This window comes from Nothoprocta perdicaria, unplaced genomic scaffold (assembly GCF_003342845.1).
Source record: "Nothoprocta perdicaria isolate Ctin4 unplaced genomic scaffold, notPer1 scaffold_72, whole genome shotgun sequence".
NCBI classification, from domain to species: Eukaryota; Metazoa; Chordata; class Aves; order Tinamiformes; family Tinamidae; genus Nothoprocta; species Nothoprocta perdicaria.
The window spans coordinates 2,522,960-2,538,728 of NW_020455999.1; the positions used below are offsets into that span (position 1 = coordinate 2,522,960).

The following is a 15,769-nucleotide window of genomic DNA, read 5'->3' on the forward strand; positions in this document are numbered from 1 at the left end:
AAAAAAGCCTTTGCCATTCTGCTAAACCTTTAAGAGAAAGAAAATACACTGAGAGCCTTGTCTAGCTCTGAAATACCTCTGGAGTTTAAAAGGAAAAGAAACATCTATCTTATTTTCTCCTTATTTATGTACTTAAGCTTGTATCACTTCAAAACTTTGGCTGGTTCGAGGAACAGAACAGTGGAAATGCAACAAGGAGACCTATTTCTTGGGTATTTCCAGCCCAGTTAGAGTAAGGAATTAAACGAAATTAATCAAAAGAAATCCTATGTGCGAGATTTTCATCTGTGTTTTTCAGACCAAGGGGGTTCRGATGAATTTCAGAGATGCATCCAAAGTTCTGAGTGAGCCTCCAAAGCAAACAGACTCCAAACCTCTGACATTCACCAGGGACTTGTTTGCCAACCTCCCTATCACACAACATAAAGGGCCATTTAAAATTATCTGCAAAAAAACCTGCTTTCGTGGTCATGGCCATTTTACCAGCCTCGGTCTGTGCAACAATTTTAATTCGCAAGAACACAACCATTCATGTAGCACATGGTTAAAGCCTTGGTCTAGGTTCAGAAATAACACAGACATATACCAGGATTAAATAATAAACCTTGTTTTATGGCTTCACTAATCTGAAAAGTTCTTGTTATCTCGATAAAAATAATAAAAATGTCTACTTTTTAATATGATGACTTCTTTTTCCTAGATTTAAAACCCTTCAGAAAGCAAAATTCATCCTTCCAGTTGTGTGGAAAAGCAAGCAGGGGCAAAAAGCAGTGAAGTGCTTTGCCCACGAGCCCCCAGTGCAGCCGGCCTTGGGTTAGGATGTTCTGGGCTTCTGCTGGGCGTTGCTGCAGAGAGCGGGCAGCCCCTGGCACAGCGGTACCGCAGCCCCTGGCACAGCGGCTCCTTTCCAATCACGCCCCGGGCACGYCGAGCCTAAGCAGAAGCGCGAGAAGGGTTCAGAGCGCGCGCTCCGCARCTTTCCACGCTACTGCTCCACACCTTTCCATTTCACTAAAAACGCAACCAAGGCAGCAAGGGCCCCCTCGCCTCGCCTCGCGCTTCCAGGATGTGCTGCAGGAAGCTCCGAGCTGCCCTGACGGGCAGCACGGGAAGGGTCTGCGAGAGCGGGCGCTGGCGCCGCGGCTCTTCCGTGCGCCGGCCCCTCGCCCGGCTGCGAGCTCCACTCCACGGCTGCTCTCCGCCGCGGCCGCCTCCTGCAGCACGGGGCAGCACTCACACCTTCACCCTTTTGGAGACCCCTGATAACCCCTGGGGCAAAACGCAAACCAGAAGTGGACGGAAGCGCTTGGGTGACGCTGCTGGCGGTGCTGGGGGGGACTGGCCGCGCTGCTCTGCTCAGCCTTCCCTCCCCGCTGGCAGCAGCGCCGCAGCCGCCGCCGCCTGCCCGTCCTCACCGCCCTTCCCGCTTGCTGCTCCCCCGAGCTCCTACTGCCTCCTTCCCAGCACAGCCTCTTCCCGAGGCCCCGTGYGACACAATTCCCTGTGCACAGGCTAAATGTCATTCCGGGAGTGAAGCCGTCCCGCGGGAGCCCCAGGCTCCCACAGCATCCATGCCCGTTCCCAAGGCTGCCCGGCTAACRCAGCCCCTCCTCAGCACCGGCCCGCGCTCCAGCCCCAGGGGCCACCATTCCCAAATTCGCGCTGTTTTGTCTACTCTGGTGATTTAAGGTTTGTCAGAAAGGCCACGGGGCCAAGGGCTTCCTGATGACAGAGGATTTTCTTTCACATGACCTTCCTGAGGTTGATGTTGGGCTCCAGACAGTGCTGCCTTCAGCGCTGACAGGGGCCGGCTGGCAGCGGATCCGCGGATCTCTGGGGCATTCTGGCATTCTCAGCCGGCTGGCGGCTGCAATAGCTCCTACTGACCCAGGGCGGCGTTCGAGGGGCAGCGGCCTCGCTGGYGGTGCAGCAGTGCTGCATGCGGCTCCGCTGCGAGCCCCGCGGCTGCAAGCGTGCACGCCGGCGCTCGCATCGGTGCCCACGGAACTGCCCACATGGGCAACACGGCTCTGCCAGGGTGTTGTGCACGAGGAGCAATGCACACGTGCACAGGCATTGTGCTCGAGGAGCARTGCACACGTGCACAGGCACTGTGCACGAGGAGCAGTGCACATGAGCACAGGCATTGTGCATGTGAGGTGCAATGCACACGTGCACAGGCATTGTGCACGAGGTGCAATGCACATTTCCACAGAGGAAACGGAATCGCTGCTGCCCGTCTTCACCTCACCCCAGGTCCCAAACGGCGCGAGGCCTCCCTGTAAAGTCATCTGTCCTACACACCGTGCAAGCCGAGGCTGCAGCCCACGTGTGCGGCCGCGCCAAAGGAACGAAGCGCAGCCTGTTAATCCCGCACCACCGTTTAACCACTGCTTTCTCCGCTGACTCCTCCGCGCCCGCTTTGCACCTTCTCTTACTTCACAGGCCTCGTTTCAGCAAAATCAAGGATGCAAACTTCTTAGAAGTACTTAGTTTCCATGGCAACCTAAGCTGACCGCAACATTATTGTTCTCAAGAGGGAACTGACTTTACTATATGTTCATTCACTGAATTAATGGACTCCTGGTTTCTTTTATTAGCAGCTCCCTAACAATAGAAAGAGAGAAATGTTATAAAAAAGACTCTCAGACAACTGTCCACTCTTTTGTCCACGGCTTATTGGAATGACGCAAGTCTATTCAGGAAAAGATTATAAAAATCAACTCAGGGCTGCCTCTGTTTGTGGCAGCTAAACATCCCGGGATTTCATGAAGATATAGCCTATAAAACAAGCAAATTGAAGCTCTTTGGGAAACAGCAGCCGTGAGGCAGRGACGGTGCTGACGGTGGAGTCTAACGCGGATACGGGGATATTGCTGGAGGAGCGCGCRGCCGGGAGAGAACGTGCTCTCCCCTTCCAAGCTAAACTTAGGCCCAAAAAGCAGCCGTTATTTTAAGGAGAGCTAAGCGTTCCCTGTTTCCTGGTGTTCCAGGCAAGCTGGCAGCCTTGCATGCACAAGCACAAGAACTTTGATTGGATTCTTCACTATGCAGAACTGAGGGATGGAGAATTGTCGCTGAAAGTGGGAGTTTTTCAGCATTACCTATGGTTTTAGGGGCATTTCTTTGGAGAGAGGAGCTGAGCCTGAGCCTGCGGGGCCTCCTCTCCCGTAATTGCTGCACAAAAGACAGTTAACAGTTCCCTGCTCTTCCCTAACTACCTTCCTGACTGCTTATTGAAGTCTGATTTCTTACTCCTCTGGGTCGTCATTCATCAGCCCCAGCGATCCCGCGGGGAGAGACCGGCCAGACCTTCCCATAGCCCGCCTTGCCAGAGGCCGTTTCTGACGGCCCCTCATATAGAAAATGTCTTCACAGCTATCCGGGGGGACAAAGTATGKTTATAATACCCAAATAATCATTTTGCAAATTATCATAATTATCAATCAATCATCTGGGGTGAACAATGTGTTTCTGAAGTATCAGATGGTTTGTCTGACCTGTAGCATTTTGTATATAATATTCAACCCGAGGGGATTCATGGAACTCTCTTAACTCCGGATCTGTAGGAGCAAAACATTGCTGATTTTTAACTTTTGTTTGAGGAAGGAAAGCTTTCCTCCTACCTGCTTCCTTGTTTACTGCCTCATAACAAGATATCTATCTCACACCGCTTCTAACAGTCATGATTTTCAGAAAAAAACTCCATGTTATTCGGGAGAAGATGAGAGAAGCTATTGAATAAATTACTTTTGGTTTATACTAGGAGCTGTGCTGCATTGCTGCTTTCCTATATTTTGCAATATAAAAATGGAGTTGGCTGAAGCAGAGGAAAAAAAATTGCTTTTGTTTTCTATTTTGTCTTTTTCTTTTTATAAATACCAGACTGAATCCAACTCCTTTGAATCAGATAGCATCTCCTGCTCGCTGGGTAGCGCATTCTTGTTAATAGATAAATTCAAGCTCTCCAGAAAGTCAAAGAATAAATTTAAAGCCTTTTGCCAAATGCCTATCCTATTGGATTTTGATAAGATGGCTATTGAGCTTTAATAATGTCTTCCATCCTGTTTCAGCTGGCCCTTAACATGTCTCTTTATTTGTCCCTAAAGCCTCTTCAGCGATGCCTTTTTATTACAAGTCTCTCAGCTTGCTCTCGAGGGAGACAGGGTCGACAAGAGTGATAGATAGATAACTCTATAGATTATCTCCCACAGATGTTTTCTCTCCAGTAGCCCCTCAGGCCATTCCCTCTAAGTAAACAGAAACTAAATAGAGAGTCTACTGAAGAGCGAGGTCCCTGGGGGACCCCGTGAGGGGCCGCGCGCCCCAGCCCCGTGCAGAGTGACTTGGGGAGCAGGGTGAAAGGCGGCGAGTGGGAGCCCCGCGAGGCCACGGGCTGCAGCAGGCGCTGCCGGCACGTCCTGGCCCGCGAAGCGCGGGCCCCATCTCCCGCTCGCAGCTAAATCAGAATGACAGTGAAGATAATGACAACAACACGGCTTTTGGAGGTATCACACGCACTGGAAATGCTCAGGAAATGCAGAGAGAAAGAATACGGGAGCCTCTGCGTGAGCAAAATAAACAGACTGCAGGAGAACGGCTAGGGGAAAAAGAGCCTGGAAAGATGAGACAAAATACGCATGCTCACACTCAGCTAAAGCATAAAACAAGAAGTATATAATAAAAAGTATCTTATATATATAACATATATTACAATATATAATATATAATATGTCATATATACATATAAAGTAAAACTAAGTGCAAATTTGTGCACGACTGAACGTTTGCATTCCGTTCACTCAAAAGGTGAACCTTCCATTTGAGCATTACTTTCAATCAAACAAATGTTTAAAAAATAAAATAAACAAGAACTTCGAGGTGATGATGTATGTTTTTACAGGTTGAAGTAAGCGTCAGGAAGCAAACCAGATAAAAGAAAAGCTTGGCAGGAATAAATCCCTTTTTATTCTATTATGTAACACATTTCCAGATATGGAAAAATGATCATGGATATAGATCCTTTAGTTATATTGCTAGAAATTCTAATTCTGAGACAAGTGCTAACAAAAAAATAACGYCTTCTGGTGTTAGCAGTCCCAGAAGAAATAAGAGTAATTTCATCTGAAAAATACTGGGAATAGTGGGAAAATAACTCTTATTTAGCTGCAAGCCGAAGGAGGGCCTGGTTTATTATAGAATATACTAGTGTGTGCTCTGCTGTGTCTTCAGACATTTCACTGCCTTTTAGTTTAAGAAAAGCTGCATAATGGGACGTTTTTTCTGGTAACGTAACACCAAAAATTGCTTCTGGGGTCAATTTTACCCGGAGGTGGCTTCCTGCACCGCCTTCCAGCCAGCCTGGCTGCTGTGCTCCCCTTCTGTGGGTTTTATCCTGCGTTTTTGCGGGTTTTGGCTCCGGAGCCCGGTGCCTCTCCTCCTCCGGGCCTGGGATGCAGCCGTCGGGCAGAGGATCCCTGTGGCTCGTGGCGGCTGCGCCACCTTCCCGGCCGGAGCGGGGCCGGGCGCGCTCGTCCGTGCTCACACGGTCTCATTCAGGCTCATCCGGGCTCACTCGGGCTCGTCCGGGCTCCTCCGGGCTCCTCCGGGCTCGTCCGGGCTCGCCGGCGCTCTCCTGCGCGCCGCGAGGCCCTGCGGAGCCGCGAGCGGCCGGGCTCGGCGCTCAGCTCCGCGTGCGCAGGGCCGCGAGCTCGGAGCAGGTCTGGAACGCGGCGCTGAACCCCCTTCGGCAAGGACACGACTGCCCACAAATAATTTTCAGATACTGCAACAATTGCATGGGATGATTTTTCATTCTTTATTTTTCATCTTCTTCTGGCCACAGAGCTGTCTTGCAGCGGTCTCTTCACAAGCCATTAAGTTTAGACTTGAACTCTTTACCTTACTGCTCTGACCTTTTTTACCCTGGCTGTAAAAGCCCACTGCCCATCCTTCAATAAATTTATCACCTCATAAACTGCCCTAGCGCTTCTCTACAATGCAYCTAGAGAAAGAAGGGCAAGGGCAGCCCCTTCCTTGTCAAATATCATAACTGGCCGGTTGTATATGCAGCGCACAGGAGAATACTTGAGGACATGGGTGTTTCAAAGAACGGCAGATTTGCAGCATTCCCCTTTGAAATTAAAGTACTCGAGTGTAAGGGGGGAGCCCTTTCAACGCACATAGCTGACCACTTCGTGTTTCCTTCCATCCTTGTTTTACACAAAGCCCGGCTCTCTTTCGGGCAGCGCGGATTCAGCGGGGTGCGGATGCGGGGTTTATTTGGGATATTGTAATTAAGGATTCTGAGAAGGGAATCGCGCACAGCCTGGGGCCACGGAGAGTTGACTCCATCCTCGCGGTAACGGCGCTATGATAATAAGAACCTGCCACCTTGTCACCATGTCTGCCCAGACAAAAGGATCCCACCGAGGCAGAGACAACCCCCAAATGAGTCAGGGACGGGAACAAGGTAAAAAGTTCAGCGCTCTTGCGACAGGTCCCTTGCAAGGTCGCGGGGTGGTCAGAGGACTTCTCGGGTTGGGAACTCGAGTTCCCTAAATAAAAGCTGATTTTGCTCAATGCAGGGAGAATATGTGGACATAGCACTGGGCATAAACACCTAAACACCTTCTCGCAGACAAACTCTGGGGCCTGACGAGTATCACGTTTCTCTGGGCCTTGCCAGTGACACAAGCGTTTCCTCTTAACTCTCAGAGCTAAGAAAGARGGCTGAAAATGGCCAAATTGGGTGAAAAAAAAGGCAGTTGCGGCCAGTTCCGCTGTAAAACGCGTTGCACTTCGAAAACCCCCTATTTTACAGGCAGAAGTATGATTAGCCCCCACAAGACAAGAGGACGGCACTACAGCCAGCTCGGAGCCTCCCCGAGGACACGCCACCCCACGTGCCCTTGGACGGGCTACAGTCAAGTCCAACCCTCAAATAAAGATAACCGTGGAAAAAGCGTCACCTTCGCGTCCCCGAGAGCAGCCCGGCCCSGGTGGCCAAGGGCTCCCGCGTGGGAGGGATGCCGGGGATCCCAAGGGATCCCGGGGCGGGATGCGGCTCCACACCATGGCTTCCTTTTGCAGTCTCCCCAAAGACACCAAGCGCGCCAAGGAAACACCAATACTGCTCTCATAAGGGCAACAGCAAATACTGGAAAACTGGTAACACGTTTCTGTAAAGTGCAGCTTCACTTAAAGGAGAAAAAAGCATCAAAGTGCATTGCAAAGCCAAGTAGTAAAACAGGGTAAGATTAACCCATATCCTACCTTTTTTATGTTGCCCTCTTGGGAAGTCACCTCAGGATCGCTCAGTATTTGCTAAAAGAAAACAAAAAAAAAAAGAAAAGTGAAGCTGCAGCCAGGCACAGTATAAAGTAACCAGGTTCAGCATGATGTAGGAGGGCCAAAACACGCGTGGGGCTCCCTGGACTCCTGACGTGCTCTGGGAGCGGCTGGTGCGCGCAGCCCGATATCCGCGGTTCCACTTCACTCAATAAAGGAAATAAAAAAATGGAAAGGGCCAAATCCTCTCCTGGTGCCAACTCTTTTGGTTCTGCTGAAACCAAGGAAGCTTCGTGGCAATTCGGCAGCTGCTGAGGATTTGGCCCAAGGCTCTTGGGCCCCTTTGACCATGCTGGGGGGGAGATCAACCAATGCACAAATATTGAAACAGGTTGGCAAATGCTTCCAGGTTCAGCTGTAATAACAACCTGTCATATTTTATACAGTAGGGATCCCGAGCTACTCTGTATTTTACAACAGCTTTAATAGATACTGAAATTGTGGTTTGGAAAGCAGCTGAGAGACAACAGGCCCAAGGGGTGAACACCAGAGCGACCCAAAAAGGGTCCACGGGAGACGTCACCGCGACGCCGGTCRAGCCCCACGCACAGGGAGAAGCCGCCCGGATGCGCCGGGCGATCCTGGCACCGATTCCTTCTACTGGGGACCCTGGGAACTCCCCTGAGACCTGCCCCATGACCCGTCCGGAGCCGTAACCTAAATACGCTTGATGGACTCGAAAAGCTCCCCGCGACACTGCAGCCCCGGTGAGGACACAGCCGCCCCTGTACATGCAGAGCACCTCTAATCACGAGCGGTGAGGGGTGCGCAGGGGGCACAACCCACCCACTCCACACGGCCATAAATGGAGAGGGTATAAAAAAATGAAATGAAGTGCAAATTGGGCTGTGGTAGAGCCCTATATAAACAGGCTTAACAGTCAGGAATTCCTGAGTCTGGATCTAAATGCCAACACAAGCTTCCTTTTCTTGGTTTGGATAGGCCTGGAGCTCCAGGGACAAGTTCTGCTTCTCAAAGGATATTTAATCTTTTTTTTTTTTTTCTTCAATTCAGGGCAGATCCCAAATTTCAAATTTCCTAGAAAACACAATTTCTATAAGAATGTTTCATACTCATCCAAAACTCTGTTTCTCTGGAAAAATATCACTGCCTTTTTATCTAAAGTTAATATAAGCTGTGAGAGAAAAAGTGAAACAGAAATTGTTTAAAGTTGAAAAATAAACTTGTTCATTCAGGAAATTTCTAAATGGTATATTTTTGACACGGAGAAATATTATTTTTCTAATTGATTTCCTCTAATCTCTGGGAAAATAAATCCTGATTTCATGAAGAATTTTCATATAGATGAAACCACATTCCCACTCAAATTATGAAAACATACGTGTGGGAAAAGATATTTTAGCAATGGTAGGAGAATTGGAACYATTTTTAGAATATATTTCTCAAAATTCCTCTTTTATGCTCCCAGTTTGAGAAGAAAACTCCTTGAAAGTTCCCTCCTATGGAAAGGGACATATGGAAATTGAGGAATCGGCTCCGCCTGCCCGCACGCTGCAGGCTCGGAGGGGCACGGCTCATCCATGTAAATACTATCTCCTAATTAGAGGARAGACAAAGTAAGTACCAGATGTGATGTTTATTAATAAGAATAACACAAGATACTTTGAAAACCTCCTCATTAGGTAATTGTAGCCCAGGCTGGACCTCATCTCATGCGAGTGCCACAGTGCTAAATACAGCGCTTGACATGCACAGTGGGCCGCAGCTTTGCAGTTAGCACAGATGTTCTTAAAGGCACTCAAAATTTACACCATATGCTTTTCCTATCAACTGATATGTTGATTCTAGCCAAAAGAAAGACACCGCGTCAGCAGCAGCCCCTCAGGAAAGCGTGTGGGTTAGGGATCTGCTTGGAGGTTTCTATCCTCCAACTTTTTTGATGAATTTCACTGCATTTCTCTTCCCGGGTTCAGAGAACTGGTGGCAACAAAATCTTGACTTAGCTACATTATTTAGGGATGTGCTATAATTTTTGCAAAGCCTCCTGGATGTATACTAAACATGTCAAGTGACACCATGTGATTCTTTTTGAAAAACAGTTTACAAGCTGGCATTCTCCAGCTGCAGTTAACCCTAATTTGATTACATTACCGAGACAGATCACAATGAGCTTATGTAAATAGTAATGTTATCCATTCATTCCGTGAGCTCAGATAAACTGTCATTAAAAAAAAAAAGCAGCTTAAATAGGCATGGCTTGACATATTCAGCAAACTCTGAAGGCGAAGAGCATGGCAGACTGGAACCTGCCTCTTACATCAYGGGGAACCTTGATTTTTATGAAGTAATTCCCAAAGTGCAGCGAATYGGGGGCAGACAGGAACGTGTGGGGATTGCACGGAAGTGGCCGTGCTGATAACACCACTCCTTGGCATTGTGTTCTATTCATTATCACCTCTGCTCCTCCAACAAGAGCCCACGGCCGGCGGGGTCGCCGCTCCAGCCAGGGACACCGCAGCGAGTGCCCGAGGTGCCGGCAGAGCTGTCCCCCTTGGGAGAGGCAGAGCTGTCGGGAGCTCCCGGCGCTGCCGACCCGGCCGCCCCACGCGGCCCCAGCAAAGGCCCTGCAGACACCGAGCCAGGGCATTAAAGGGGAAAAAAATACATGGAAAGCAGTTATTTTGTCTTAAAACAGACCAAGGAGCCTGCCTCTGTGCTGAGCAGAAGCTCCCGTTGATATTTCAGAGGAGATCACAGGTGGTCTCATTTGCTGCTGTTAATGGGGGAGTTACTGAGCGYCCCCGAGGCCCCACGGGGTCCCTGCCCGCAGCTCCCACGCCAGCACCAGGACACCCAGGGCCACGTCTCCTTCCACCTTCTTGCAGGCCTGGAAATGCAAAYGTCTCCGTGGCGCCGCTGGGGAACATCCGTACAGGAGCAGCATCCCCAGGCGGGCACAGGGCGCCCGGCGCCCACAAAGTCCCTGCCACCATCCCCACCGACCCTGTGCTCTCCGAGGAACACTAGCATTAGGCTGCCTGTCTTTTTGTAACATATTTTTCACTAATTACTGCAGGAAAGTCCTATCCTGCAACGTCCTGAGAGCGCTGGCCCCGCTCCAGGCACATCCTTAAGCCAGTGAGGGGCATTACAGAAAGCATCAGGAACAGAAGTGCTCCCGTGTTTAAGTGCTTTTTTGGCGTGAGCCCAGGAGCGCGGAGCACCTGGCAGGACCTGGCCCGCCGCAAGCACAGGGTTCGCACCGGGCACCGCGGGAATCCCGTGGGAAACCTGCGGGAAGCGCGTCCTGCCGCTCGGGAAGCTTGTCCTGCCATGTGGGAAACTTGTCCCACTGCACGGGAAGCTCGCCCTGCCACGTGGTGTTGGTCCCACAACACGGGAAGCTCATCCTACCACTCGGGAAGCTCGTCCCACCACTCGGGAAGCTCGTCCCACCGCGCTCCTGAGCGGCTGCGCGCATCCGCGGGCACGGCCAGCCCCTCAACTCAGCTCCAGCTCTGCCAGCACGCGCTGCTCACGTGGCTCCGGCACACACCGACATTCCCGGGAACTCTGGCCTGTTCCTATCTGCCTTCAGCTMATGTTTCTGCAACATTCCCACTCCCTGGTGTCCATGGACAACTTCCCTAGGAAAGCACACGATGCATTTTTCATTGTTACTATTAGCCAGAGACACGGAAAGCCATTACTCATTATATTGACAAATGCTACTGCCGCGGCAGTAAAGAGCTAATCAGCTCGGCCGCCACCAGCCCTCCAGACTGCAAAGAGGAAATGCAGGACACGGTTTATATGTTTGTTAGCAGCTTTCAAAACGATCCATCTGCAAAATTTGAAATGAAACCAAAAACCTGATTTCTGTGGAAGGTAAAAATGTTATTTTCACAGAAAAGRAAAAATCAGCTGTTGCTTTTCTTGGTCTTTCATGTAGTTTGGCATTATACTTAAAGYGCCTACACATACGGCCAGGTTATCAAAAACTTACTGCTACTTTGCAGCAACTGCTTTTATCTCGCATTTTAGATCCATGATTAACCAAACACGAACATTATCGCGGATACTTTGAAATGGCACATGGACCCAATTCACAATCTGCTGAATCATACGCACCATTTTTCAAACTATCACTAAGAAAAAAAAAAAAGTAAATCCTGTAGGTTTGGAAGCCTGCTTTGTATCTGTACATACAGATRCCTACTTTAAAGGCCTAGGAGGGGGGACTCTCCGGTCCTGGTGGGCGGACAGGCTGCTCGGGCCGCTAGGAAGGGCTGGCATGGGAAGGGTATCCCGGCTATTCCCTGCTCCAGTGCCCAGCACGACCAGGAGCACTCGGCAAATGGGAACAGCAGCGGCCGGCAAACCCGGGATGCGCCGCACCGTGCCACAACCACTCCTGTTCCTGCTAAGGTCTGAACAAAAAGGTGCCCCGATCCTGCGGGAAAAGTSGTGCAAACTAGCCGGGATGCAGGCCCCAATTTTTCTGGCTACCTGCCTCCGCGCTTCCTTGTGCCTCGTGTCTTGTCTGGCTTTATAGAGGAATTCTCCCTGGTTGCCAAATCTCAGAGAACAGACCGCGCTTTGTGGAGGAGGATCGGTACAGGTTGCTCACAGGGTGCTGCAAAGAAAGGACCCTCGGAGSGACGGGCTGGCAACAAAGAGCGCCTTCTCTGCCCCGGCAGCAGCCTCCCGTGCTTTCAGAAAGCGCAGGGAAGCGCCGGCCTTCGGCGACGGGGAGGAAAACCAAAGTCCAACACCCCGTTTAGGAATAAAGCTGCAGAGAGAACGCTCTGTGTTTGGCTGCGGCAGGGCGGCCGTCCCCGCGCCGCGACCCACCGTGTCCCGCAAGCACCAGGAAGTGCCGGCGCTAATGGGGAGCACTGCTAACAACCTCAGCACGCYGAGGACTCTGCGCCAAGACAAACAGGAGGGGGGACTGATTAGCAAATGCCACCGGTCCCCCGGCCAAGCACTCAGCGGCTGGTGATAGCAGAGCATTAAATATAATCTCGCAGTCTTTAGGGGCTGTTTGATTTTATATTGCATTCTTATCGGGTTCTTAAAGTCCAGTGTTAACGAGCACAAGAAGCACACTCGACAGGCTGCAGTTTGGCAGGAGAGAGAGCAAGCAGCTCCTTCAGGCTGCGTGTTCGCTGCATCCAGGAGATGCTTTTGCCTTTCTCGGGACTCCAAAGCAGGGAGGCCTCGGGCGCCTCTTTGTCCCCATTCCAGCAACCTAGCATCACCTTTAACAACCTTTTATCTATGCTTTACTGCAATACAAATAGTTTTCACCACTCGGGAGAAGGGAAGTTGTGCGGATGCCGGAGCACTGAGGGAGCAGGAGGCCTGCAGAGCCCTCGTGGAGAAAGAGCAGCCCCCAGGAAAGGCTGGAAAATAGTGGGAAAACCAACAATAAAATAAATGCCGCTGCTCAGATGGATTTCAGTGGGCCATGAGGTGAGGGAAAGCACAAACGTGGACGGAGACAGTGCGTCCCGAGAACTCTGCCCGWTCCTCAGACACGGTCCCGAGGTCAGCACTAAACACTCGCCAGCAAATACAGACCAAACACCCACGGCAATCACCTAGAACCTCGTCGGTTTTAGGGAGAAACTGGGCCACCCTTCCCAGTCCTGCAAATGTGAACAAGGAGTCCCATTCACTGGAGGGAAACCAGGTGCTATTCAAAGCACAGGTGGAGGAATCGGCCCGCACCTTGCTCTCTCCTGTGAACGCAAACACCACTGACATTATTTTTGGGGGGGGAGCAGATTGTAGTCCATGTTGCCTGTTTTCCTTGGAGAGGAACATCCTACCTGGCCATTTTTTAAATGAATGACAGTGCTTTCTTCTCAAGTGTTAAGGCCTAATTTTGACTGTAAAATAACTTTGCTTTATTTAACTACTTCTCTCCCAGCCTTCTAGAAACCATCAAGAAAGGCACCCTTTGAAAAGGTCACTAAAAAWTCCAAGCTTATATTTATGAGAAAGTAGCCATTAATTACCAGGCTAGGCAGAAAATTTCATATCTAAACAGTTTGAATTGTGTCTGTATTTACTTAGCTTGCTCATCAGTAAAACTGGGCATTTGACTAGTAGACATTCATGCTAAATAAAATACGAGCTGTTCTGACAGTATGTGTTTCAGAGCTGCAAAACAGTCACTTTTTCACTCAAAAGTCCCCAGAAAAGATAGGCCTGCAATGGAAGTTTAGAGGCATCAGCTCTAAATTCTGCCTGCCTCAGAACTACATAATGCAATCACGTAAATGTAGCTACAGCTATTTATTACGTGAGCAAAAAATCATCTCAAAGGGTGAAAAGTGACGTTCTGGTTAACAGATAAAGCTCTGCTGTCTGCAGCTGCAGTAATCAAACTGGATGGTTACCTTTAGTCGTACAAGATCCATCTRTCTTTTGTTCTCAACCCTTTTTAGTCATAAATATGGCTTGGTATTGACRGAATAATAAAAATGAACTTCCTCTGTATTTCATATATTGATAACCTGTTTGTTAAGATGATCAGTAATAATCATAAGTAAATAAAGAGAGATCGTCTATCTTCTGGTAATGGCACCACTGACATACACTCGCCCTGACGTATGGGGACCTCTGGGCTGCGGCGGAAGAGCTCATACCTCATATTAAACTAAGGGGTTACAATCCAGGACACATATTGACGTATGGATCTATACAGGGCAGCGCACTCCGCTCCCAGCCTCATACCTGTGATGAGTGGGATGCCTTGCAGAACACCCCCAGACGCAGGAAGGAGACCGAGACAGACTCCGCACAACAAACGAACGCACCTCCTGCGCCTGGACYGCTCCGTATCCAGAGGCCGCCTGTTTGTGGGTGGTGTTTGCACTAAGCTGCTGCTTGCCTCCGCRGTCGCTGTCACTGGGGGACCTTCATTTCCAATTCCTGCCATTTTCCTTCTCTGTTTTCCCCCACAAAATCCCCTTGACCATGTGACAAAAGTCCTGTCAGCGACGCCGTGATTTATCGGCACTGGTCTCCACACCAATCTCTCCATGGTTAAAATTGTCAAATAATGTCACAGCCTCCTCCTGCACGACACGGCCCCGGGCTGCTCCAACCGCCACACTTATCAGCTATGGATTTGAGGAAGAACAGCGAAAATATGGTTCAACTGCCTCCTCCTTGCAGGCTAAAGAGACAACACGAAGAACTATGATTTATTTTACCGCATTTAAAGAASATACAATGTTTTTACACATATTTCCTAGATGCGCCACGGGGACGCGTCCCATCATCAATCACTCTTGAGGGGGACTAGCCGAAAGGCGCCACTGCCACCCCTTTGCCGGGGCTGCCGTGGGCACCGTCTGGGCCAGCAGCCCCCGCTGCCGCTCCGCCCGGAGCAGGGCTGGGAAGAGCAGCCTCCCCGAGGCTGGGAACGCGGCCCTGCCTGGCACTGGACAGCGGATGGGATATGTCACGCTGATACCCCCCAGCGCTGCAGCCTGTCACGTTAACGTGACAAGGTCATCGTGCGCCACCGAGATGCAGGAAGAAAAACAGCCCATTAGAGCGCAAGGAAGGGAAACATTAGGCTGCTAGGAGAGGCTCTAGTGTTTTTTTAGCGCRGATGCAGACACGCAGCACTCCTTGATGGAGACCATTCCATCGAGGTGGGTTTTGAAAGACAGTGACATGGAGACTCACGTAGCAGCTCTGGTGCAGGCGGCAGGAAGCGCCTCGGCAGCCCCAGCACTCACCCAAAGCCACTAACTCAGAGAGATCCCCCGCGAGCGGAGCCGGGAGGAGCCTCGCGCCCGCTCCGCGCGGCCGGCAACTCTCCATCCCCGTGTCTCCTTCCTAGCAGGGGCTGCGGTGAGCACAGGGAAAGGCCCTTGTCCGGCCCTGCTCCTGGAACCTGGAGCCCTGGGCAGCCCGAAGGGGTGGGCGGCCGGCGGGGCCCCGGGCGCCGCGCGGGGAGCCGGGACGCGGACACGCACGCATCTGCAGGGTGGATCCCATCCATCGCGGGGAGGGGACCCAACGGAGAGGGAGCGCCGAAGTGCGCTAGGGACCAACTGCCGGCACCCRCAAAACCAGGCGCTTGTTCCAAACCCACTGCACTGTCTGATCTGAATGGGCTGGCGGGGGTGCCAGGTGAGCTCACTTCTAAGAGCTGCAGGAACAATCTCAGACAGAACTGGATAATATTATGCTTGGAATGGCAATACTGTGTTTGGAAAAGGTTAATATTTTATTTAATCAGACAGACAGCGAGTGGGTGGCAATTTCAACACATTTTCTCGCGGGAGGAATTCATGGGAATCAGCTCCTGTTTTCCTCTCGTGCCGCTCGTGACTTGCCCAGGTAGAAACGCGTGCGTGGGGGCTCGGGGCCGTGACGGGCACAGCCCGAGCCCCCGGCAGCCCCTTCAGGACCTCCTGATTCAGGTCTT

General features: G+C 50.8%; 1 protein-coding gene across 1 annotated transcript in view; it reads right to left on the bottom strand.

Moving 5' to 3' along the window:
* The window catches only part of PRDM16 (PR/SET domain 16), a 199,387-nt gene that overhangs the window by 81,152 nt on the left and 102,466 nt on the right, over nucleotides 1–15,769 (bottom strand). Inside the window, exon 4 of the mRNA XM_026051121.1 lies at nucleotides 7,276–7,326. Within this exon, the coding sequence (XP_025906906.1) occupies nucleotides 7,276–7,326 (51 nt within the window). The remainder of the gene's footprint in view (nucleotides 1–7,275; nucleotides 7,327–15,769) is intronic.